The sequence below is a fragment of the Heteronotia binoei genome, chromosome 2 (genome assembly GCF_032191835.1).
Source record: "Heteronotia binoei isolate CCM8104 ecotype False Entrance Well chromosome 2, APGP_CSIRO_Hbin_v1, whole genome shotgun sequence".
NCBI lineage: Eukaryota > Metazoa > Chordata > Lepidosauria > Squamata > Gekkonidae > Heteronotia > Heteronotia binoei.
The window spans coordinates 191,988,714-192,013,177 of NC_083224.1; the positions used below are offsets into that span (position 1 = coordinate 191,988,714).

At 50.4% G+C, this 24,464-nt stretch overlaps 1 protein-coding gene across 2 annotated transcripts in view; it reads left to right on the forward strand.

The window, feature by feature from the left end:
* Positions 1 to 23,172, forward strand: part of LOC132567736 (zinc finger protein 414-like) — a 39,887-nt gene extending 16,715 nt beyond the window's left edge. For both annotated transcript variants that reach the window (XM_060233424.1, XM_060233425.1), the window contains exons 5-8: positions 858 to 963; positions 4,639 to 5,159; positions 9,434 to 9,592; positions 22,116 to 23,172. In XM_060233424.1, the coding sequence (XP_060089407.1) occupies positions 858 to 963; positions 4,639 to 5,159; positions 9,434 to 9,592; positions 22,116 to 22,192 (863 nt within the window). In that variant the 3' untranslated portion in view covers positions 22,193 to 23,172. The remainder of the gene's footprint in view (positions 1 to 857; positions 964 to 4,638; positions 5,160 to 9,433; positions 9,593 to 22,115) is intronic.
* Positions 23,173 to 24,464: the final 1,292 nt, after the last annotated feature.

Here is a 24,464-nt window from a genome sequence, read left to right on the forward strand (position 1 = left end):
GACATGTAACATACAATACATGTAGTTTGCCATTAGAAGAAAAATACATTAAGATATAGTGGGTTTACTATATGTAACGAGATAAACAGCCAATATCCTTTATTTGAGTATGTCAATACAGCCAAAAGAGAAATATATTGGATAGTGGTGTTCTTATCCACCTAATTTACTTTTTAACTTGTAAACGTCATTTTAGTTTGTCGTTAGAAAAAAAGAATACAATAAAATATAGTGGAAACGGGTTATGTATATGTAATGAGGTAAACAGCCAATATCCGTCTGAAGACGTTTGCATTCACACACAACCGTTTACATTCTGAATAAAACTTAGTTGGTCTTAAAGGTGTCACTTGACTTCTGCTTTGTTCTCCTGCTTCAGTCCAACACGGCTGCCCGCTTGGATCTATTTCCCTAGAAGGGTTCGGTTATCCAGAGAGGGAGAAATGGCTCAAGACTTGTTTTTTTTTTTATGCTTGAAGCAGGGAATAAGAGCAAGCAGAAAACGGAGACTAAAAAAATTGTGCAAGTTTGTCAGTATACAAACAAAACATGCTTTTGAGTCCTTGCCCAAGTGGCAGGTTTATCCGGAGGGAGGGCAGTTTCTGCGCTGAGACTTCCTGCGCCAAAAACGGACGCGTGCGATACCTCTCCTGTTTTTTTCCACTGGCTGGCTTGACCCCTAAGCTCCCAGAAGCAGCTGGTTAGAATTTTTTTTTTTTCAAGCAGACGAAAAGAACCTCCATAATCAATACCAGTGAAGCCCACAAAGGGCATTGGGGCCCCGCATCAAGTGGGCGGGGGGGGGGGGGAAGGGGTTGTGTGCTACCACCCCCTCTAAGTATCATTGCTTTTCCTAGGCAAGACGTTCTGCTGCTCTGTTCTGGGCTGTGCGGAAACCTTTCCCTGCATGCAAGACCTCGTGGAACACACAAAGATACACTGCAAGCCAAACCGTTACTTCAAGTAAGCTCTCCCCCCCCCTCTGCTATGCCTGCTTCCATTTCCCTGCTATGACAACGGCCTCTTTAAATTTTGAGTCAGCTGCTGCTTATTAAGCGCAAATGGGGGTCCTCGTTGAGGCTGGCTTCCCGTTTCCGACAACAGTAGGCCCATGGGAAGCTCACAGTTAGAGCCCTTGCCTGTTGTACCAACACCAACATCAAGAGATACACTGCCCCTCCCTCTGGAGGTTCTCTACACAAGGAACACTCCTAGCCACCGATAGACTTCCTTAAGGACTGTTCTGGATCATCCTGAGAGCCAGTTTGGTGTAGTGGTTAAGTGTGTGGACTCTTATCTCGGAGAACCGGGTTTGATTCCCCACTCCTCCACTTGCAGCTGCTAGAATGGGTCAGCCATAGCTCTCGCAGAGCTTGTCCTTGAAAGGGCAGCTACTGTGAGAGCACTCTCAGCCCCACCCACCTCACAGGGTGTCTGTTGTGGGGGAATAAGGGAAAGGAGATTGTAGGTCACTCTGAGACTCTGCTCTTGAATGGGCAGCTTCTGGGAGAGCTCTCTCAGCCCCACCCGCCTCACAGGGCGTCTGTTGTGGGGGAGGAAGGGAAAGAAGATCGTAGGCCGCTCTGAGACTCTGTCCTTGAAAGGGCAGCTTCTGGGAGAGCCCTCTCAGCCCCACCCGCCTCAAAGGGTGTCTGTTGTGGGGGAGGAAGGGAAAGCAGATTGTAGGCCGCACTGAGACTCTGTCCTTGAAAGGGCAGCTTCTGGGAGAGCCCTCTCAGCCCCACCCGCCTCAAAGGGTGTCTGTTGTGGGGGAGGAAGGGAAAGCAGATTGTAGGCCGCACTGAGACTCTGTCCTTGAAAGGGCAGCTTCTGGGAGAGCCCTCTCAGCCCCACCCGCCTCAAAGGGTGTCTGTTGTGGGGGAGTAAGGGAAAGCAGATTGTAGGCCGCACTGAGACTCTGTCCTTGAAAGGGCAGCTTCTGGGAGAGCCCTCTCAGCCCCACCCGCCTCAAAGGGTGTCTGTTGTGGGGGAGGAAGGGAAAGGAGATTGTAGGCCGCTCTGAGACTCTGTCCTTGAAAGGGCAGCTTCTGGGAGAGCTCTCTCAGCCCCACCCGCCTCACAGGGTTTCTATTGTGGGGGGAGAAGATATAAGAGATTGTAAGCCGCTCTGAGACTCTGATTCAGAGAAAAGGGCAGGGTATAAATCTGCAGTCATCGTCGTCGTCTTCTTCTTCCCTCTCTCGCCAAGAGCAGCCAGGTCAATTGCCTCGGACGCACACACTCTCTCTCTTTCTCTGTGATTTATTTTTTTTAAAATAAATTTTATTTTATTAAATCTAATCATATACAAAGGGAGCATAAGGGAAATAAATAATAAAAATATAAATCTAATGAACAAGAATCCAATTTAGATCATTGGAAGCATATAACAAACAATTTACGAAACAATGCATCAGATGCTAGGTATCGAGAACTGAGAAATAGCCTACAATTCATTCTATTAGGCAAAAAGGAAATATTCCCAAAGAATGCCAAAACTGGGGCCCAAAGGAAATCATAATCTATAACCAAATCAGCATCATTTTTGAAGAAAGGGTTATCCATTGTCTTTCCCATTACATACTGGCCCCATAACTTATCATACCACATTTCAGTTGTGGGGGGTATGTGGGGGTTTTCATTTTTTAGCAATTGTCATGCGATTTGTAACAGCTTGACTAGATTTTCCACCCTGCCCTCCAAGGTTTTCCTGTTCCACCCTGCCCTCTTAAGGTTTTCCCAACACCTTGAAAGGCGAGGATCTTGGGGCCCAGCCGCGCTGTGCAGCAGCCTCCCCAGGGCCAGGCAAGGGGTCCCAGGGCCCAGATGTACTGTGTGGCAGCCTCCCTGGGGCCTGGCTGGCCGGCCAGAATTGCTGCAGGGCCCGGAAAAGTTGCTGTCACAGTTCGCTTTGCACTTGATTATCCCAGAGGGTGTGGCCTAATATGCTAATATTAGGGGATGTGGTCTAATATGCTACTGAGTCCTGGGCTGCTTCTACAAAAAAGCCCTGGACCTATGCATTTGCCTAGGGCGGTGGGCTGTCTGTTTGTGTGTGCCAGATTAGGCTCTCCCCACATGACTTCAAATAGAAAACCAATTATTTGCATTAATTTTGCTGGCCTGAATCATTCTCCCTCGGTGGAGCGCTGTTTTTTAAGTTGATAATTTTTATGGCCCGCGAATGATGTTATAAATATCCATATGGCCCTTGGCAGAAATAAGGTTCCCCACCCCTGGCTTAGATGTTCTTGGTCTCTCTAGAATACCATGACCTTGAAGATCTCTCCAGCTCTCTGGGTGAGCACGTAGCCACTGGCTGCCTGCTGAGGGGAGAGGTCTTTCTCTCTTGGATGCAGTGCCCAAAGGAAAGAGACCTCCTTCCTCTTTCAAGGAGTTTTTATCAAATATCTCCCCTCCCACTAGCTTGGCCAGTCCTGGGCAAAGAAGCTTTTCCTGAAAAGTCTAGACATTTCTTTCCTGGCGTTCGCTCTTGTCAGAAGTCCTCTAAGTCTCTGTTCCCTGCTTGGAAGCCTGACCATGCCGTTGTCTTTCCTGCTAGATGTGTCAGCATTTGTAAGGAGGTGGGCTGACAGACAATCAGTCTGGCTTCCTCCCCCTTCCCTGCCTGGGGAAAAAAAATCTGTTGAAATGCAGAGTGGAGGCTTTGCTTATTGCCAGCTTCCCAGGAGGGGACAGAGCCCCTCCTAAGAGAAGCCATGTTGGATCAGGCCAATGGCCCATCCAGTCCAACACTGTGTCACACAGTGGCTAAAAAAACCCAGGTACCACCAGGAGGTCCAGCAGTGGGGCCAGGACACTAGAAGCCCTCAACCTGTTGTCCCTCCCAAGCACCAAGAATACAGAGCATCACTGCCCCAGACAAAAGAACGTAAGAGAAGCCATATTGGATCAGGCCAGTGGCCCCTCCAGTCCAACACTCTGTGTCACACAGTGGCCAAAAAACCCCAGGTGCCATCAGTGGGGCCAGGACACTAGAAGCCCTCCCACTGTGCCCCCCCAAGCACAAAGAATACAGAGCATCACTGCCCCAGACACAGAGTTCCAACAATACACTGTGGCTAAGAGCCAATGATGGACCTCTACTCCATATGTTTATCCAAACCCCTCTTGAAGCTGGCTATGCTTGCAGCCACCACCACCTCCTGTGGCAGTGAATTCCACGTGTTAATCACCCTTTGGGGGAAGAAGGACTTCCTTTTATCCGTTCTAACCCGACTGCTCAGCAATTTCATTGAACGTTCACAAGTTCTCATATTTGTGAGAAAGGGAGAAAAGGACTTCTTTTTCTTTCTCCGTCCCCTGCATAATCTTGTAAACCCTCTCTCACGTCACCCCGCAGTCCACGATTCTCCAAGCTCAAGAGCCCCAAGCGCTTTAACCTTTCTTCATAGGGAAAGTCTTACCAACCCTTGACTCATTCTAGTTGCCCTTTTCTCCTGCTTGGGCAGGGTGCTGGGGAAGCAGCTAAAACTGCAGCTGGAGGCAACACAGTTGTTAGATGGGCATAGGCCTGGAAGTCCTTGCTCCGCGGGGGAACGCAGTGCCCAACGGCAGGCCCCGCATTTGTCTTTGGGAATGGCAGATGGAGGCCTGACCCTGAGCTTTCCCTTTCAGATGCGAGAACTGTCTGTCGCGCTTCCAGACGCACCGCTCCCTCTTCAAACACCTGCACGTCTGCTCTGACCCCCGTGGCCCTTTGTCAGGCCCGCCGGAGGAGAAGCCTGCCCTCGCCGCGACCGCTGGGCTGGAGAAGGAGCCTCCGGGGAAGTCGCTGAACCGCCTGCCCAAATTCCAGAGCGTCATCCAGCATGCCAAGAAGGAAGTTGTCCTTCCTGAGGGGACGGAAGCCACCTCCTCGGCCCTGGAGAGAGACTTGCTGCCCGCAGGACTCCCCAGCCCTTTGGGGCCTGCGCCGTTGCCCTCGCCAGCCTCACACCCCTTTTCTTTGTTGGAGCCCCCGCTTTTTGGACCGCCCTCTCCGGCTCGCTCCTCTGGGCCGCCTCACGCTCCAGTCCCGGGGCCCTTCTTGCCCTATATGCACCCCCCGCCCTTCCCTTTACCTCAGAACCGTCTCCGGCCGTACCTGCCCGGCCAAGGGCTTCCTGTCTCCAACGCTGTATGGAAAAAAAGCCAAGGTGAGGAGGAGTAGGACGGGAGTTTTTGCTGCGAGTGCTTTTCGTGTGTGCTAAAAGTGGCTGCGCCCAAATCCAGCCTTCTGCTCCTGTCGCTGATGCAGGCTTGGCCAGGCCTTGAGCCCGTCTCTCGCCCCACAAGCCGCTGGTCCTCATGGCAAGGGGGAGGCAGGTCTGAACTAGCCCGTGCCCTTCGACAGGAGCAGAACTCGGGCGCGTTTCTCTTCTCCGACGGCAGTCAACAAGCAAAGGAGACTTGGGGGTAATCACGTGGCTATAAAATACAAGAAAAGCCTCAGGGTAACGAAAGACTACAATACTTAACAGCACTTTAAAGTTTTAGACATCTGCAATTGAGAACAACACATAGAATAACAAAGCCCACTCTAACAAGGAAAATTCTACAAACAAGTAATCCCACAAGCAGCGTAACACAGTGCAGCGTAATCGGCACAAAAGCAGGTTGCTCTTAACAAATAAATTTATTTATTTATTTTATTTATTTGTAATTTATATCCCGCCCTTCCCACCAGGTGGCTCAGGGCGGCTTACAACATATAAAATCTAACATGAAACATAAAAGTTTAAACATTTCATATAATTTACATAATTAAAATTAAACCACTCAAACAATTTACATATAAGAACATTAAAAACATTCTACAGTCTTATAAAACTACGCTCAATTTCAGATTTCAGTGCCGGTTAGTTGTAAGCCTGCCGGAAGAGGGCTGTCTTACAGGCCCTGTGGAATTGAGCAAGGTCCCGCAGGGCCCTTACCTCTTCCAGCAGCTGTTTCCACCAGGAAGGGGCCATTACAGAGAAGGCCCTATCCCTCGTAGATTTCAAACGGGCTTCCTTTGGCCCGGAGACAACAAGGAGATTTTGAGTTCCCGATCTCAGTACTCTCTGGGGAACGTGTGGGGAGAGACGGTCCCTCAGGTAGGCAGGTCCTAGGCCATATAGGGCTTTAAAGGTGATGACCAGCACCTTGTACCGAACTCGATAAAGTATTGGCAGCCAGTGCAGAGCCCGAAGTCCCGGCTGAATGTGCTCCCGTCTTGGGAGCCCCAATAACAACCGGGCGTCGGCGTTCTGCACCAACTGCAACTTCCGGGTTCGGCACAGGGGCAGCCCCATGTAGAGGGCATTGCAGTAGTCCAACCTCGAGGTGACCGTTGCACCTATCAGGCCAGTCCAAAATATCAGGCCAGTCCAAAAATGTGGTTCAGCCAACAATATTTTTCTCTGGCCACTTCAGACTTGACCACGTTAAAGAAGCAAAGCTGGACCGGCGATGGAATGATATCCGGTTTCAGGTTGCCTTAGTCTTCAGCTCGCATAAATCTCAGAGCAATGTCCCCATTCCTAAAATACATTCCAAAAGGGAAAATATATATATGTATATATACTAGCTGTCAAGACGTCTATCGCCTTCCTTTGGATTGAAATATCCTTCTACTCCTAGGCTCGGTGTCCTGACGCTGGCGTAGGAGGGGTGGAAGGACGTTGTTCTCAATTGCAGATGTCTAAAACTTTAACCTCTTGTTAGGTATGCTAGTCTTTTGTCACCTTGGGGCTCTTCTCTGACGGGGCAGCAGACGGACGATAAAGTTAGGCTTGAAAATGAAACACCTTCGCCAGTACTGGAAACTCCAGTTTGCCATTTCCTCAGCGCTGCAAACTGTGGTGCGTTTTCTGTCCTCCAAGAGCCAGGATTCTGGAGTCAACAGGGATTCTGTTGTTTTTTTGGGGGGGGGGGTGGTACTAGCGCCCCCCTCCTTGCCGACTCTTGGGTTTCGGTGGCAGAGATGCAAAGCAACACTTCCGCGTATAAAATTAGTCTCAATTGCGCTTCCGAAAGCTAACACAAATAAAGTTACTCTAACGCAAAAAATGCAACTGGCCTTGTCGAAAAATATCGATAGCAAACAAAACATCAGCAAAAAGTCCGTAGAGGCAATTTCCTTTTTTCTTAAGTCGATTTCATCGAAGGTGCAGGTGCCGTCTCCAGTGGAGCAAACGGAACGAAGGACGGCGAACGTCGGCTGCTCAATGTAGATTCTTAGACGCGCGGAAAATGTCTATTTTTTACTGCACAGCTAAACGAGGTAGCTGGAAATTCAGAACCCGTTTTCGCCTTCGAGGCTTTCTCTACGCTCCACTTCTCCACAAGGCGCTTCTCACTAAGAGCCAGAGCTTCAGTTTTTTACAGTTCCGGAGAGGTTACTAACTTGCTTTGTATCTCTTGCCTCCCTTATCTGTATTTCGCTTTGGTTGCTAACTCTGGTATTTGGGGCAGACATTCCATTAGCAAGCCAGGCATGTGGGGCAGGTAAGCTGGGCTCTCCCTGCTCATGTCTGTCCTGACAAAATTGCCGTGAGTGTAAGGGAGGGAGGTGTGGGTGTGGGAGGGCCCCCATAGCCAGCACCTCCATCGCGCTGGATCCACTGTTGGTCAGAGAAGGTCGATGAGCCTGGAGTGAGCAGGAAGGGGGCCAGTTGCTTTGGAGTGCTGCCTAAGAGAGCCAGTTTGGTGTAGTGGTTAAGTGCGCAGACTCTTATCTGGGAGAACCAGATTTGATTCCCCACTCCTCCACTTGCACCTGCTGGAATGGCCTTGGGTCAGCCATTGCTCTGGCAGGAGTTCTCCTTGAAAGGGCAGCTTCTGGGAGAGCTCTCCCAGCCCCACCCACGTCTGTTGTGGGAGGTGGGTGGGAAAGGAGATTGTAGGCCGCTCTGAGCCTCTGTCCTTGAAAGGGCAGCTTCTGGGAGAGCTCTCTCAGCCCAACTCACCCCACAGGGTGTCTGTTGTGGGGGAGGAAGGGAGAGGAGATTGTAGGTCGCTCTGAGACTCTGTCCTTGAAAGGGAGCTTCTGGGAGAGCTCTCTCTCAGCCCCACCCCCCTCACAGGGTGTCTTTTGTGGGGGAGGAAGGGAAAGGAGATTGCAGGCTGCTCTGAGACTCTGTCCTTGAAAGGGCAGCTTCTGGGAGAGCTCTCTCAGCCTCACCCACCTCACAGGGTGTCTGTTGTGGGGGAGGAAGAGAAAGGAGATTGTAGGCCACTCTGAGACTCTGTCCTTGAAAGGGCATCTTCTGGGAGAGCTCTCTCAGCCTCAGCTGCCTCACAGGGTGTCTGTTATGGGGGAGGAAGGGAAAGGAGATGGTAGGCCGCTCTGAGACTCTGCCCTTGAAAGGGCAGCTTCTGTGAGAACTCTCTCAGCCCCACTTGCCTCACAGGGTGTCTGTTGTGGGGGAGGAAGGGAAAGGAGATTGTAGGCTGCTCTGAGACTCTGTCCTTGAATGGGCAGCTTCTGGGAGAGCTCTCTCAGCCTCAGCTGCCTCACAGGGTGTCTGTTATGGGGGAGGAAGGGAAAGGAGATTGTAGGCCGCTCTGAGACTCTGCCCTTGAAAGGGCAGCTTCTGTGAGAACTCTCTCAGCCCCACTTGCCTCACAGGGTGTCTGTTGTGGGGGAGGAAGGGAAAGGAGATTGCAGGCTGCTCTGAGACTCTGTCCTTGAAAGGGCAGCTTCTGGGAGAGCTCTCTCAGCCTCACCCACCTCACAGGGTGTCTGTTGTGGGGGAGGAAGAGAAAGGAGATTGTAGGCCACTCTGAGACTCTGTCCTTGAAAGGGCATCTTCTGGGAGAGCTCTCTCAGCCTCAGCTGCCTCACAGGGTGTCTGTTATGGGGGAGGAAGGGAAAGGAGATTGTAGGCCGCTCTGAGACTCTGCCCTTGAAAGGGCAGCTTCTGTGAGAACTCTCTCAGCCCCACTTGCCTCACAGGGTGTCTGTTGTGGGGGAGGAAGGGAAAGGAGATTGTAGGCTGCTCTGAGACTCTGTCCTTGAATGGGCAGCTTCTGGGAGAGCCCCCTCAGCTCCACCCGCCTCATAGGGTGTCTGTTGTGGGGGAGGAAGGGAAAGGAGATTGTGAGCCGCTCTGAGACTCAGTCCTTGAATGGGCAGCTTCTGGGAGAGCCCCCTCAGCTCCACCCACCTCACAGAGTGTCTGCTATGGAGGAAGAAGATATAGGAGATGATAAGCTGCTCTGAGACTCTGATTCAGAGAGAAGGGAGGGGTATAAATCTGCAATCATCTTCTTCTGAAGCTCCCCTGGGCTTGGCCATGGTGAAAGAAAGAAGAAGGGGGCCTGCTGTGACTGCCCCCCGGGCAAAATCTGTGCCTCCCCCTGGGCAGCCCAAACCCCCCTATACTGGAGTGGGTCTGGGTTGCCCTGTGAGATCCCATTTGTGTCTCCCTCCCTCCCCCCAACGCAGGACACTCCTCCAACAGTCGCATTGTGTGGGAACACACCCGGGGGCGCTACAAGTGCTTGCAGTGCTCCTACTCGACGGCATCGCGGAAAGAGATGACTCAACATCTGGAGGACCATCGCAAGAACGCCCCGCCGCCCGGCCGCCTGGAGGGGGAGATGGGTAAGAGCCCGGAGGGGTACGGACTGGGAGGGGCTTTGCTTCTTTCTGCTCCTGGCCTCAGAGGCAGAATCTGCAGCAGGGGATCCTTCTGCTGCGCTGGTTCCTTTTCCCCCGCCCCAGGCCTGCCGGGGGATTCTCAAGTGGATCAACATCTGGAGCAGAGGGCCATCAGGGGCTCTTAGCCATAAGGGGCAGTGATGCTCTGTATTCTTGGTGCTTGGGGGGGACACAGTGGGAGGGCTTCTAGTGTCCTGGCCCCACTGATGGACTTCCTGATGGCACCCGAGTTTTTGGCCACTGTGTGACACAGAGTGTTGGACTGGATGGGCCATTGGCCTGATCCAACATGGCTTCCCTTATGTTCTTCTGTCTGGGGCAGGGATGCTCTGTATTCTTGGTGCTGGGGGGGTGCACAGTGGGAGGGCTTCTAGTGTCCTAGCCCCACTGATGGACCTCCTGATGGCATCTGTGTGTGGTGGGGCAGTTTGGCCACTGTGTGACACAGAGTGTTGGACTGGATGGGCCAGTGGCCTGATCCAACATGGCTTCTCTTATGTTCTTCTGTCTGGGGCAGGGATGCTCTGTATTCTTGGTGCTTGTGGGGGGGGCACAGTGGGAGGGCTTCTAGTGTCCTGGCCGCACTGATGGACCTCCTGATGGCACCTGGGTTTTTTGCCACTGTGTGACACAGTGTTGGACTGGAGGGGCCATTGGCCTGATCCAACAGGGCTTCTCTTATGTTCTTCTGTCTGGGGCAGGGATGCTCTGTAATCTTGGTGCTGGGGGGGTGCACAGTGGGAGGGCTTCTAGTGTCCTAGCCCCACTGATGGACCTCCTGATGGCATCTGTGTGGGGGGGGGGCAGTTTGGCCACTGTGTGACACAGAGTGTTGGACTGGATGGGCCAGTGGCCTGATCCAACATGGCTTCCCTTATGTTCTTCTGTCTGGGGCAGGGATGCTCTGTATTCTTGGTGCTTGTGGGGGGGGCACAGTGGGAGGGCTTCTAGTGTCCTGGCCGCACTGATGGACCTCCTGATGGCACCTGGGTTTTTTGCCACTGTGTGACACAGTGTTGGACTGGCTGGGCCATTGGCCTGATCCAACATGGCTTCTCTTATGTTCTTCTGGCTGGGGCAGTGATGCTCCGTATTCTTGATGCTTGGGGGGGGCACAGTGGGAGGGCTTCTGGTGTCCTGGCCCCACGGATGGACCTCCTGATGGCACCTGGTTTCTTTGCCCACTGTGTGACACAGAGTGTTGGACTGGATGGGCCATTGGCCTGATCCAACATGGCTTCTCTTATGTTACAGGCAGGCCAGGAGTCTTTGCTGGTTAGTACAGACAACCTGAGCTTTTAACGGGAGATGCCAGGGGGGAGTGAACCGCAGCCCCTGAGCCACAGAGCCTCTGCCTGACTGTGAGGGTGTCACCGTAGCTTTCTGCATGTGTTCGCAGGGACCGTCTAGATCTCCTTTGCCTGGCAGCCGTTTCCCAAAAGCTTTCCCAAATCCTCCTCCTGCAGGTCCTTCAGCTAGAGATGAATACTGGGCCTGCTGCTTTACTGCCGGATCCGCCCCAGCTAGGACCTGCAGGACCCCCGCCTGTCCTCCTCTCTGAGGCGAAGGGAGATGTGATTTGGGAGCATCTGCCTGCAAAGCCAAAGCTCTAACTAGCAGCGGAGAGGTGCTTCTGCCAGAGAAAGGCCACAAAGGCATAAGCCGCCTGAATCAGTTTGGTTTCATGAACATATGAACATATGAAGCTGCCTTCTACTGAATCAGACCCTTGGTCCATCAAAGTCATTATTGTCTCCTCAGACTGGCAGCGGTTTTAATGGTTTTATGAATGTTTATCTGTTTTAGATGTATTTAAATGGTTTAAATGGTTTTAATGGTTTAAATGGTATGAATATGAATATGTGTGTTTGATGTGTTGGTATGTTTGTGGAAGAGCACCTCATTTTGTTGCTCTCTTTTTGTGGAGAACAATGACAATAAAATTTATCTATCTATCTATCTATCTCTCCAGGGTCTCAAGCTGAGGTTTTCCACACCTCTTTGCCTGGACCCTTTTTTGGAGATGCCGGGGATTGAACCTGGGACCTTCTGCTTCCCGAGCAGATGCTCTACCACTGAGCCACCGTCCCATCCCCATCTCGAGGAGCCCCTGGCAGCAGGCAGGGTGGAGACCCCCAGAGCCTTTATGAAGGAGATTTTTTTATCCTGCCTCCCCCTGCAAGCAGCCTCAGGGTGAGGTACAATGTGCCAACAATACAATAAAACCAGATATAACTTTAAGTTAAAGTCTCTGCATTGACTTTGGAGACCAGAGAAGGCGATGATGATGATGGATTTAGTTTCAAACAATTTATTAGTAACGTATGGTAATAAATTTCAATTTTTTGCTTCATTAATAATTACTTTTTTTAAAATCTATCCCATATATTACTTTCTACCCACCCCTCCCCCCGTTACTTGACCCCCGCCGGTGTTATATACTTAAAATCTTAATATTAAAGGTACCCTTAATTAATAAGAACCAAAATTAATATCCTCCTCCCTCTTGTCCTTAGTCATTATCAAAAATTGTCCCATGTCCTTTTATTTTCCACTCTTTTTCTACGTATCTTCTGAACTTTTTCCACTCCGTCTTAAATACTTCTAAATCATAGTCTCCTAAGGTTCTTGTTAACTTGTCCATTTCACTCCATGTCATAACTTTTACAATCCAATCCCATTTCTCTGGTATTTTTTCTTGCTTCCACAACTGCGCGTGCAATATCCTAGCAGTTGAGAGCAAGTACCAAATTAAAGTTCTATCTTCTTTTGGAAATTTTTCCATTTGTAATCCCAACAGAATAGTCTCTGCAACTTTGTTAAATTCGTATCCCAAGATCTTAGAAATCTCTTGTTGAATTATCTGCCAGTACTTTGTCGCTCTTTCACAAGTCCACCACATATGGTAGAAAGAACCATGTTTTTTACATTTCCAACATCTGTCTGGCATCTTATTGTTCATCTTTGCCAACTTTTTAGGAGTCATATACCGTCTGTACATCGTCTTAAAACAATTTTCTTTAATACTCTGACACGTTGAGAGTTTCATAGAGTTCTTCCACCGATATTCCCATGTGTCCATCTGTATTTCTTTATTTACATTAATTGCCCACTTAATCATTTGAGATTTCACTACTTCATCTTCCGTAGGCCATTTTAAAAGTAACTTATCGATTTTCGAAATAAACTTTTCATTATCGCCAAGCAGAACTTTTTTCAATTTCTTGTTGTTTTCGTCTTATTCCTTCCGTTTTAACATCGCTTTCCACCAAACGTTTATATTGTTGCATTTGAAACCAATCATATTTATTATTCAACTCTTCAGCAGTTTTCAATTCTATTTTGCCGCTTTGTATTTTTAGGACATCCCTTTTTCCTCTCCTGTCTCAGCTGTTATTCTTATTACTTCTGCTGGCACTGTCCATAGTGGTTTTCTCTCATCGCCATATTCCTTGTACTTCATCCAAACATTTAGTAGATTATTTCTTATATAATGGTGAGGAAAAAAACCATCTGACTTTTTCTTTCCATAGTACATATAAGCATGCCTGCCGAATTTATTTCCATGACCTTCCAACGTTAAAAGTTTTTTATTCAACAGCGCCACCCAATCTTTTATCCACACTAGACAAACTGCTTCATGATATACAGGTAATTATGATGATGTTGGATTTATATTCTGCCCTCCACTCTGAATCTCAGAGCGGCTCACAATCTCCTTTCCCTTCCTCCCTCACAAAAGACACCCTGAGGAGGGTGGGGCTGAGAGAGCTCTCCCGAAAGCTTCCCTTTCAAGGACAGAGGCTCAGAGCGGCCTACAATCTCCTTTCCCTTCCTCCCCCACCCTGTGAGGTGGGTGGGGCTGAGAGAGCTTTCCCGGAAGCTGCCCTTTCAAGGACAGAGTCTCAGAGCGGCCTACAATCTCGTTTCCCTTCCTCACCCACAACAGACACCCTGTGGGGTGGGTGGGGCTGAGAGAGCAATCCCAGAAGCTGCCCTTTTAAGGACGGAGTCTCAGAGTGGCCTACAATCTCCTTTCCCTTCCTCCCCCACAACAGACACCCTATGAGGTGGGTGGGGCTGAGAGGGCTCTCACAGCAGCTGCCCTTTCAAGGACAGTCTCAGAGCGACCTACAATCTCCTTTCCCTTCCTCCGCCACAACAGACACCCTGTGAGGTGGGCGGGGCTGAGAGGGCTCTCACAGCAGCTGCCCTTTCAAGGACAGTCTCAGAGCGACCTACAATCTCCTTTCCCTTCCTCCCCCACAACAGACACCCTGTGAGGTGGGTGGGGCTGAGAGAGCTCTCCCGGAAGCTGCCCTTTCAAGGACAGAGGCTCAGAGCGGCCTACAATCTCCTTTCCCTTCCTCCCCCACAACAGACACCCTGTGAGGTGGGCGGGGCTGAGAGGGCTCTCACAGCAGCTGCCCTTTTAAGGACAACCTCTGCCAGAGCTATGGCTGACCCAAGGCCATTTCAGCAGGTGCAAGTGGAGGAGTGGGGAATCAAACCCGGTTCTCCCAGGTAAAAGTCCGCGCACTTAACCACTACATCAAACTGGCTCTCTTGTGTGTTTGGTATAATGTGTTATCTTTGGTAGAAAGAGGCGTGTCCCTCTGAAGAGTTCCCTGCTGCTGCTGTCCAAGAAACAGCCGCCAGGCTAGCAGCTGTGTCGCTGCGCACTCAGTGGAGGTTTCTACCTTCTGTGGTGCTCTCTCTCCCGTCCATCTCACAGACTGTCACATATCGGATTAGATCATCCAAGAGTACCAAAGTGTAGAGCAGAATCACACACACACAAAAAACCTGTGGCAGGATAACGAAAAACGATTCCAAAGACAATAATTGGGAGCACCGGCACTTTTAATTTACCCACTGGAGCGGGCAAATGGTCTTTGAAGTACGTACCTGGGAGTTGGAAATCGACACACATACTTGACATTTTAAACTTTTATAATACTCTTCATTACGAATTGTTGCAATACATATTGACGCTGGTGTCATTGATGTCCAGATTATTGTCTGTGGAACAGTTTTTCGTTATCCTTCCACAGTTTTGTGTGTGTGTGTGTGTGTGTGTGATTTTGTCACATATTGGAGGCAGGCCAAATGAGATGGAATCGAGATCTACTCAGTCTTCAGAATGTTCTATAATTTCAGCACCAACTGGAATATTTGCAAAACTGACATCCGGTACCAAGTTTAAAGGGGGGGCCTCTATTGGAGAGCCAGTTTGGTGTAGTGGTTAAGTGTGCAGACTCTTATCTGGGAGAACCGGGTTTGATTCCCCACTCCTCCACTTGCACCTGCTGGAATGGCCTTGGGTCAGCCATAGCTCTGGCAGAGGTTGTCCTTGAAGGGCAGCTGCTGTGAGAGCCCTCTCCAGCCCCACCCACCTCACAGGGTGTTTGTTGTGGGGGAGGAAGGTAAAGGAGATTGTGAGCTGCTCTGAGACTCTTCAAAGTGGAGGGCGGGATATAAATCCAATATCTTCTATTTCCCCGAAGCCACTGTGGATGGGAGATGAGGATAGGGGAGAAGCAAGGGACCGCCGTGTGCTTGCTCAGGAGGGACACGCCTTCTTCCCGATAAGCCACAGGGTATAGATGGAACTCTCTGTCTGGGGCAGGTGATGTTCTGCATTCTTGGTGCTTCGGGGGCACAGTGGGAGGGCTTCTAGTGTCCTGGCCCCACTGATGGACCTCCTGGGGTTTTTTTTTGGCCACTGTGACACAGAGTGTTGGACTGGGTGGGCCATTGGCCTGATCCAACATGGCTTCTCTGATGTTCTTATGTGACACAGAGTGTTGGACTGGAGGGGCCATTGACCTGATCCAACAGGGCTTCTATGATGTTCTTATGTGACACACAGTGTTGGACTGGAGGGGCCATTGGCCTGTGTGGAGAAACGCCATCTGAGAGTGTTGGTGCTTCATCCAAAAAGGCAGGGATCAGTAAATCCATTCAGCAGGTTTTGTAGCCTTCCCCTCACTCCCCCCCTCCCTTCCAGAGCCAAACCAACAACGCTAGGGGGAAAGTCTCCTAGAGAGGCAGGAAGGGCTGTTGTTCTTGCCATGTGTTAGGCAGGAAGAGAGGCCAGATTGGAACTGGGGCTCGAGCGAGCATGTGGTGAGCAATGGAGGCTCCTGCCTGTGGGGGAGGCCTGCTCAGGAAAATGAGGCCTCCAGGCAGGCAGACTAAGTAAGTACTTCACAAGACAGGGCAAGTTTAGATCAGGGCCAGCCGGATGCGTTTATAATCAACTTTTCTTTGTTATGCTGTTTGCTGTGCTGTGCTGGGCTGTGCTAATTTTGTAGATGCAACTGTTTTTGTTTTGTTTTTCTTTCCCTATCCTTTTCCCTTTTAAATAAATATGTTTTTTTCTGTTTAAATGCTGGCAGTCAATCTCTGTACCACCTAGATCCCCAGACCGCTTTAGACCACGCTGTTTTTGAGAAGGGGGCCCCGGGGAAGGAGGAAGGCATGCAGTTGGATAAGGTGCCAATCCTCCAGGGGTGCCCCAAAGAAGCGCTGAGGTCTCTGTGAAACCCAAGTGCAGGGTGGCAGAGGCTCTCCTAGCCTCATAGCTGGAGAGGGGGATTGGGAGTCCTGTTCCTCCCAATCTGAACCCCGGGACTGAGCAGGTGGTGGCAGCGAGCCCAAGGGGCAGGAGGAGAAATAGCTCCCTCCAGGAGTTGGCGACTCAATAGGGAGCTGACGGGACCGGGTCTGAAACCAGAATCGGGCCGGTTCCGCCACAGCCTGATCCAACAGGGCTTCTCTTATGTTCTTATGTGACACAGAGTGTTGGACTGGGTGGGCCATTGGCCTGATCCAACATGGCTTCTCTTATGTTCTTATGTGACACAGAGTGTTGGACTGGAGAGGCAATTGACCTGATCCAACAGGGCTTCTATGATGTTCTTATGTGACACAGAGTGTTGGACTGGAGGGGCCATTGGCCTGATCCAACAGGGCTTCTCTTATGTAACACAGAGTGTTGAACTGGAGGGGCCATTGGCCTGATCCAACATGGCTTCTCTTATGTTCTTATATGACACAGTGTGTTGGACTGGAGGGGCCACTGGCCTGATCCAACAGGGCTTCTCCTATGTTCTTATGTGACACAGTGTTGGACTGAAGGGGCCATTGGCCTGATCCAGAAGGGATTCTCTTATGTTCTTATGTGACACAGAGTGTTGGACTGGAGGGGCCATTGGCCTGATCCAACAGGGCTTCTCTTATGTTCTTATGTGACACACTTTTGGACTGAAGGGGCCATTGGCCTGATCCAGCAGGGCTTCTCTTATGTTCTTATGTGACACACTTTTGGACTGGAGGGGCCATTGGCCTGATCCAACAGGGCTTCTCTTATGTTCATATGTGACACAGAGTGTTGGACCGGAGGGGCCATTGGCCTGATCCAGCAGGGCTTCTCTTATGTTCTTATGTGACACACAGTGTTCGACTGGTGGGGCCATTGGCCTGATCCAGCAGGGCTTCTCTGATGTTCTTATGTGACACAGAGTGTTGGACCGGAGGGGCCATTGGCCTGATCCAACAGGGCTTCTCTTATGTAACACAGAATGTTGAACTGGAGGGGCCATTGGCCTGATCCAACATGGCTTTTCTTATGTTCTTATGTGACACAGTGTGTTGGACTGGAGGGGCCACTGGCCTGATCCAACAGGGCTTCTGTTATGTTCTTACGTGACACAGTGTTGGACTGAAGGGGCCATTGGCCTGATCCAGCAGGGCTTCTCTTATGTTCTTATGTGACACACAGTGTTGGACTGGAGGGGCCATTGGCCTGATCCAACAGGGCTTCTCTTATGTTCTTATGTGACACACTGTTGGACTGAAGGGGCCATTGGTCTGATCCAGCAGGGCTTCTCTTATGTTCTTATGTGACACACAGTGTTGGACTGGAGGGGCCATTGGCCTGATCCAACAGGGCTTCTCTTATGTTCTTATGTGACACACAGTGTTGGACTGGAGGGGCCACTGGCCTGATCCAACATGGCTTCTCTTATGTTCTTATGTGACACAGAGTGTTGGACTGGATGGGCCATTGGCCTGATCTAACATGGCTTCTATGATGTTCTTATGTGACACAGAGTGTTGGACTGGAGGGGCCATTGGCCTGATCCAACATGGCTTCTCTTATGTTCTTATGTGACACAGTGTTGGACTGGAGGGGCCATTGGCCTGATCCAACAGGGCTTCTCTTATGTTCTTATGTGACACACAGTGTTGGACTGGAGAGGCCATTGGCCTGATCCAACAGGGCTTCTCTTATGTTCTTATGTGACACACAGTGTTGGACTGGAGGGGCCATTGGCCTGATCCAACAGGGCTTCTCTTATGTTCTTATGTGACACAGTGTTGGACTGGAGGGGCCATTGGCCTGATCCAACAGCGCTTCTCTTATGTTCTTATGTGACACAGAGTGTTGGACTGAAGGGGCCACTGGCCTGATCCAACAGGGCTTCTCTTATGTTCTTATGTGACACACTGTTGGACTGAAGGGGCCATTGGCCTGATCCAGCAGGGCTTCTCTTATGTTCTTATGTGACACACAGTGTTGGACTGGAGGGGCCACTGGCCTGATCCAACAGGGCTTCTCTTATGTTCTTATGTGACACAGTGTTGGACTGGAGGGGCCATTGGCCTGATGCAACAGGGCTTCTCTTATGTTCTTATGTGACACACTGTTGGACTGAAGGGGCCATTGGCCTGATCCAGCAGGGCTTCTCTTATGTTCTTATGTGACACACAGTGTTGGACTGGAGGGGCCAGTGGCCTGATCCAACAGGGCTTCTCTTATGATCTTATGTGACACAGAGTGTTGGACTGGAGGGGCCACTGGCCTGATCCAACATGGCTTCTCTTATGTTCTTATGTGACACAGAGTGTTGGACTGGATGGGCCATTGGCCTGATCTAACAGGGCTTCTCTTATGTTCTTATGTGACAGAGTGTAGGACTGGAGGGGCCATTGGCCTCATCCAACAGGGCTTCTCTTATGTAACACAGAGTGTTGAACTGGAGGGGCCATTGGCCTGATCCAACAGGGCTTCTCTTATGATCTTATGTGACACAGAGTGTTGGACTGGAGGGGCCACTGGCCTGATCCAACATGGCTTCTCTTATGTTGTTATGTGACACAGAATGTTGGACTGGATGGGCCATTGGCCTGATCCAACATGGCTTCTCTTCTGTTCTTATGTGACACAGAGTGTTGGACTGGAGGGGCCACTGGCCTGATTCAACAGGGCTTCTCTTATGTTCTTATGTGACACAGAGTGTTGGACTGGAGGGGCCACTGGCCTGATCCAACAGGGCTTCTCTTACGTTCTTATGTGACACACTGTTGGACTGAAGGGGCCATTGGCCTGATCCAGCAGGGCTTCTCTTATGTTCTTATGTGACACACAGTGTTGGACTGGATGGGCCATTGGCCTGATCCAACAGGGCTTCTCTTATGTTCTTATGTGACATAGAGTGTTGGACTGGAGGGGCCATTGGCCTGATCCAACAGGGCTTCTCTTACGTAACACAGAGTGTTGAACTGGAGGGGCCATTGGCCTGATCCAACATGGCTTCTCTTATGTTCTTATGTGACACAGAGTGTTGGACTGGAGGGGCCATTGGCCTGATCCAACATGGCTTCTCTTATGTTCTTATGTGGCACAGAGTGTTGGACTGGATGGGCCATTGGCCTGATCTAACATGGCTTCTCTGATGTTCTTATGTGACACAGAGTGTTGGACTGGAGGGGCCATTGGCCTGATCCAACATGGCTTCTCTTATGTTCTTATGTGACACAGAGTGTTGGACTGGGTGGGCCACTGGCCTGATCCAACATGGCTTCTCTTATGTTCTTATGTGACACAGAGTGTTGGACTGGGTGGGCCACTGGCCTGATCCAACAGGGCTTCTCTTATGTTCTTATGTGACACAGAGTGTTGGACTGGAGGGGCCATTGGCCTGATCCAACATGGCTTCTCTTATGTTCTTATGTGACACAGTGTTGGACTGGAGGGGCCATTGGCCTGATCCAACAGGGCTTCTCTTATGTTCTTATGTGACACACAGTGTTGGACTGGAGAGGCCATTGGCCTGATCCAACAGGGCTTCTCTTATGTTCTTATGTGACACACAGTGTTGGACTGGAGGGGCCATTGGCCTGATCCAACAGGGCTTCTCTTATGTTCTTATGTGACACAGTGTTGGACTGGAGGGGCCATTGGCCTGATCCAACAGCGCTTCTCTTATGTTCTTATGTGACACAGAGTGTTGGACTGAAGGGGCCACTGGCCTGATCCAACAGGGCTTCTCTTATGTTCTTATGTGACACACTGTTGGACTGAAGGGGCCATTGGCCTGATCCAGCAGGGCTTCTCTTATGTTCTTATGTGACACACAGTGTTGGACTGGAGGGGCCACTGGCCTGATCCAACAGGGCTTCTCTTATGTTCTTATGTGACACAGTGTTGGACTGGAGGGGCCATTGGCCTGATGCAACAGGGCTTCTCTTATGTTCTTATGTGACACACTGTTGGACTGAAGGGGCCATTGGCCTGATCCAGCAGGGCTTCTCTTATGTTCTTATGTGACACACAGTGTTGGACTGGAGGGGCCAGTGGCCTGATCCAACAGGGCTTCTCTTATGATCTTATGTGACACAGAGTGTTGGACTGGAGGGGCCACTGGCCTGATCCAACATGGCTTCTCTTATGTTCTTATGTGACACAGAGTGTTGGACTGGATGGGCCATTGGCCTGATCTAACAGGGCTTCTCTTATGTTCTTATGTGACAGAGTGTAGGACTGGAGGGGCCATTGGCCTCATCCAACAGGGCTTCTCTTATGTAACACAGAGTGTTGAACTGGAGGGGCCATTGGCCTGATCCAACAGGGCTTCTCTTATGATCTTATGTGACACAGAGTGTTGGACTGGAGGGGCCACTGGCCTGATCCAACATGGCTTCTCTTATGTTGTTATGTGACACAGAATGTTGGACTGGATGGGCCATTGGCCTGATCCAACATGGCTTCTCTTCTGTTCTTATGTGACACAGAGTGTTGGACTGGAGGGGCCACTGGCCTGATTCAACAGGGCTTCTCTTATGTTCTTATGTGACACAGAGTGTTGGACTGGAGGGGCCACTGGCCTGATCCAACAGGGCTTCTCTTACGTTCTTATGTGACACACTGTTGGACTGAAGGGGCCATTGGCCTGATCCAGCAGGGCTTCTCTTATGTTCTTATGTGACACACAGTGTTGGACTGGATGGGCCATTGGCCTGATCCAACAGGGCTTCTCTTATGTTCTTATGTGACATAGAGTGTTGGACTGGAGGGGCCATTGGCCTGATCCAACAGGGCTTCTCTTACGTAACACAGAGTGTTGAACTGGAGGGGCCATTGGCCTGATCCAACATGGCTTCTCTTATGTTCTTATGTGACACAGAGTGTTGGACTGGAGGGGCCATTGGCCTGATCCAACATGGCTTCTCTTATGTTCTTATGTGGCACAGAGTGTTGGACTGGATGGGCCATTGGCCTGATCTAACATGGCTTCTCTGATGTTCTTATGTGACACAGAGTGTTGGACTGGAGGGGCCATTGGCCTGATCCAACATGGCTTCTCTTATGTTCTTATGTGACACAGAGTGTTGGACTGGGTGGGCCACTGGCCTGATCCAACATGGCTTCTCTTATGTTCTTATGTGACACAGAGTGTTGGACCGGGTGGGCCATTGGCCTGATCTAACATGGCTTCTCTGATGTTCTTATGTGATACAGAGTGTTGGACTGGAGGGGCCACTGGCCTGATCCAACAGGGCTTCTCTTATGTTCTTATGTGACACAGAGTGTTGGACTGGGTGGGCCACTGGCCTGATCCAACAGGGCTTCTCTGATGTTCTTATGTGATACAGAGTGTTGGACTGGATGGGCCATTGGCCTGATCCAACATGGCTTCTCTTATGTTCTTATGTGACACAGGGTGTTGGAGTGGAGGGGCCATTGGCTTGATCCAACATGGCTTCTCTGATGTTCTTATGTGACACACAGTGTTGGACTGGAAGAGCCACTGGCCTGATCCAACAGGGCTTCTCTGATGTTCTTATGTGACACAGAGTGTTGGACTGGAGGGGCCATTGGCCTGATCCAACATGGCTTCTCTGATGTGACACAGAATGTTGGACTGGGGGGGCCACTGGCCTGATCCAACATGGCTTCTTATGTTCTTACGCGACACAGAGTGTTGGACTGGATGGGCCATTGGCCTGATCCAACAGGGCTTCTCTGATGTTCTTATGTGACACAGAGTGTTGGACTGGAGGGGACACTGGCCTGATCCAACAGGGCTTCTCTTATGTTCTTATGTTCCTGGCTTTTGCCATTCCTGCTCTGCAGGCCTTTCCCCGGTAACCTTTGCTCCTTGCCCTTCTCTTCCAGACTTTGGAGTCAGCCTGCCCTCGTTCCACTCAAAGATGCCGCCAGAAATGGACGCCTCCCTCTACTCGTCGCTCTGAGGCTTCTTCTGCGTTGGCTTCATTTCCTTCTGTTTTGTTTTCTGGTTGACCCTGGAATGGGCCGGAGGAGGGGATGCCGGCAATCAGCATTTGCAGCCTCCAGACAGCACCAGGCTGCCGAGAGGTGACTTCTACGCCTATGGAGCCATGGCTCTGGGTTGGCTTCTAAACAGCTCTTGGGGGTATTCCTCCCTTCCCTTTTCAAACATGCCCCCCACAGCCTTGTCTCTTAATTGGCCACTTGCTGCTTGGCTGCAATCTCATTGGGCTATAAATAAAGGAAGGCAGCCATCTTTGCGTACCACCTGGGCCGGAAGGTCCCACCCCCCACGGACACCGTGTTCCTTGCTTGCCTCGGCCTGCGTGGCTGTCCTGTCCCTGCAGGTCACAGATGGTGGCTGCCCACATCCTTCCCTGAGGAAGCCTCAGATTTCACTGGGGAAAAGCCAGCCAGGGGTAGAGAAGTCACAAAAAAGGGCTTCTGGCTTTTGAAAAAAAAAATATAGGAATTTGGGTTCAGTGGACCTAGTTGATCCCACCAATGGATTGTTGCGATGCCCTAGTGATCTAGTTGCAGACTTTTAAAGGCCCGGGGGGGGGGGGGTTGGAGGGAGTGGCAGCCAGAGGGGTTTGAGGCAGGGAAAGCCCACCCTGGACAAGGTTCTTCCCCCCCTCCCCCTCCAAGGAGACGGAATGCCACGTAGGGAGGGGGCCCAAGGGTGTGTGTGGTGGTGGAAGGATTAGCAGTTATTCTTTAGGACTTTAAATGGATCTAGAAACCTTTTTTGTGCATTTTTCCTTCCTTTGACCCTTTTAAAAAGAAAAATACAAGTTTGGTTTTTCTTGCTTTAAGGCAAAAACCTTTTCCTCTTTCTAGATGGTTATCAGACTTGCTCAGGTTTGTTAGTGGGCTGCTGCTGCTTTTGAAGAGATAACAAAACGAGACTTAGCTCTTGCAAATAAATGGGAATTGTACAGAGTCGCTTTCCTCTCCTGTGTCTGTTTGGGGGCGAAAATGCAGCCGGGGAGGGGGGGTTTCTTCTGACAGCCGCCTTCCCCCCACCTCAGTCTATTAACAAGATTTCACTTTTGAAGCTCATGAGGCACTGAACAAGCCCATCTCCACATTCTGATGGGTTTGCTGGCCTCACACACTTCTCTGCCTGGACACTGGTGCTCTTCGAAACAGTCTCTGACCCCTTCAAGGGGCAACCCTCTCCCCTCCACAGGGGCCACTTGCTACGTCCTGGCATGTGCCATTCTGGTGAGCCCGACGCACTTGACCAGGGGTGGCCGAGCTGTGGCTCTTTCACACGTATTGTGTGGCTCCCGAAGCCCCCATCAGCCAGCTTGGAGAAGGTATTTCTCTCTTTAAATCACTTCTCCAAGCTAAGCCAGCCTGCAGCTTGGAGAATGCATTTAAAGTTAAAGTTTCTTTCTTTCTTTCTTTCTTTCTTTCTTTCTTTCTTTCTTTCTTTCTTTCTTTCTTTCTTTCCTTCTTTCTTTCCTTCTTTCCTTCCTTCTCTTCTTTCTTTCTTTCCTTCTCTCTTTCTTTCCTTCCTTCCTTCTCTTCTTTCTTTCTTTCTTTCCTTCCTTCTCTTCTTTCTTTCTTTCTTTCTTTCTTTCTTTCTTTCTTTCTTTCTTTCTTTCTTTCCTTCCTTCCCTCCTTCCTTCCCTCTTTCCTTCCTTCCTTCTCTTCTTTTTTTCTTTCTTTCCTTCCCTCCTTCTTCAAACATCTGACATTTATTCTATGTGGCTCTTACGTTAAGAAAGTTTGCCCCCCCCCCCCCCGCTCTGTGAGTGGCCAGGGGGCTCAGTTGTTGGCAGCATCTCCAGCGGAAAGGACAGAGCCTCAGGGAAGTGAAAGGCCTCCCCTGGGAACTCCGGGGCGTATGTGATTGAGTAGAAAGCCGCTTCCTGGGCGTGTGACATCAGATCAAGAACAAATCACAACTCGTGTATTTTTTTTTCCAAAAAAAGTGCAATGTATTAGTATAAACAACAAGATACATTTTTGGTCTCCATCAGTCAAATGGCCATTACAAAATTAAAAAGTTCTGTAAACCACTCGGAATGTCGTCGTCAAAAGAGGACAGAGAAGTCGGGAGAGAATTAAAGCGAGCGCCGTCACTGTCCCTCGTGCCAGCCCCGCTGGATGCTGCTGCAAGCAAAGGCACAACCGGAGAAAGAGCGGGAGGTGGGGGGGGGAGGTGGATCCAGGGGGCTTTCCTGATGAGGGCAGTGCAGCTACAACCAGGGCTCTTCCTTCCTT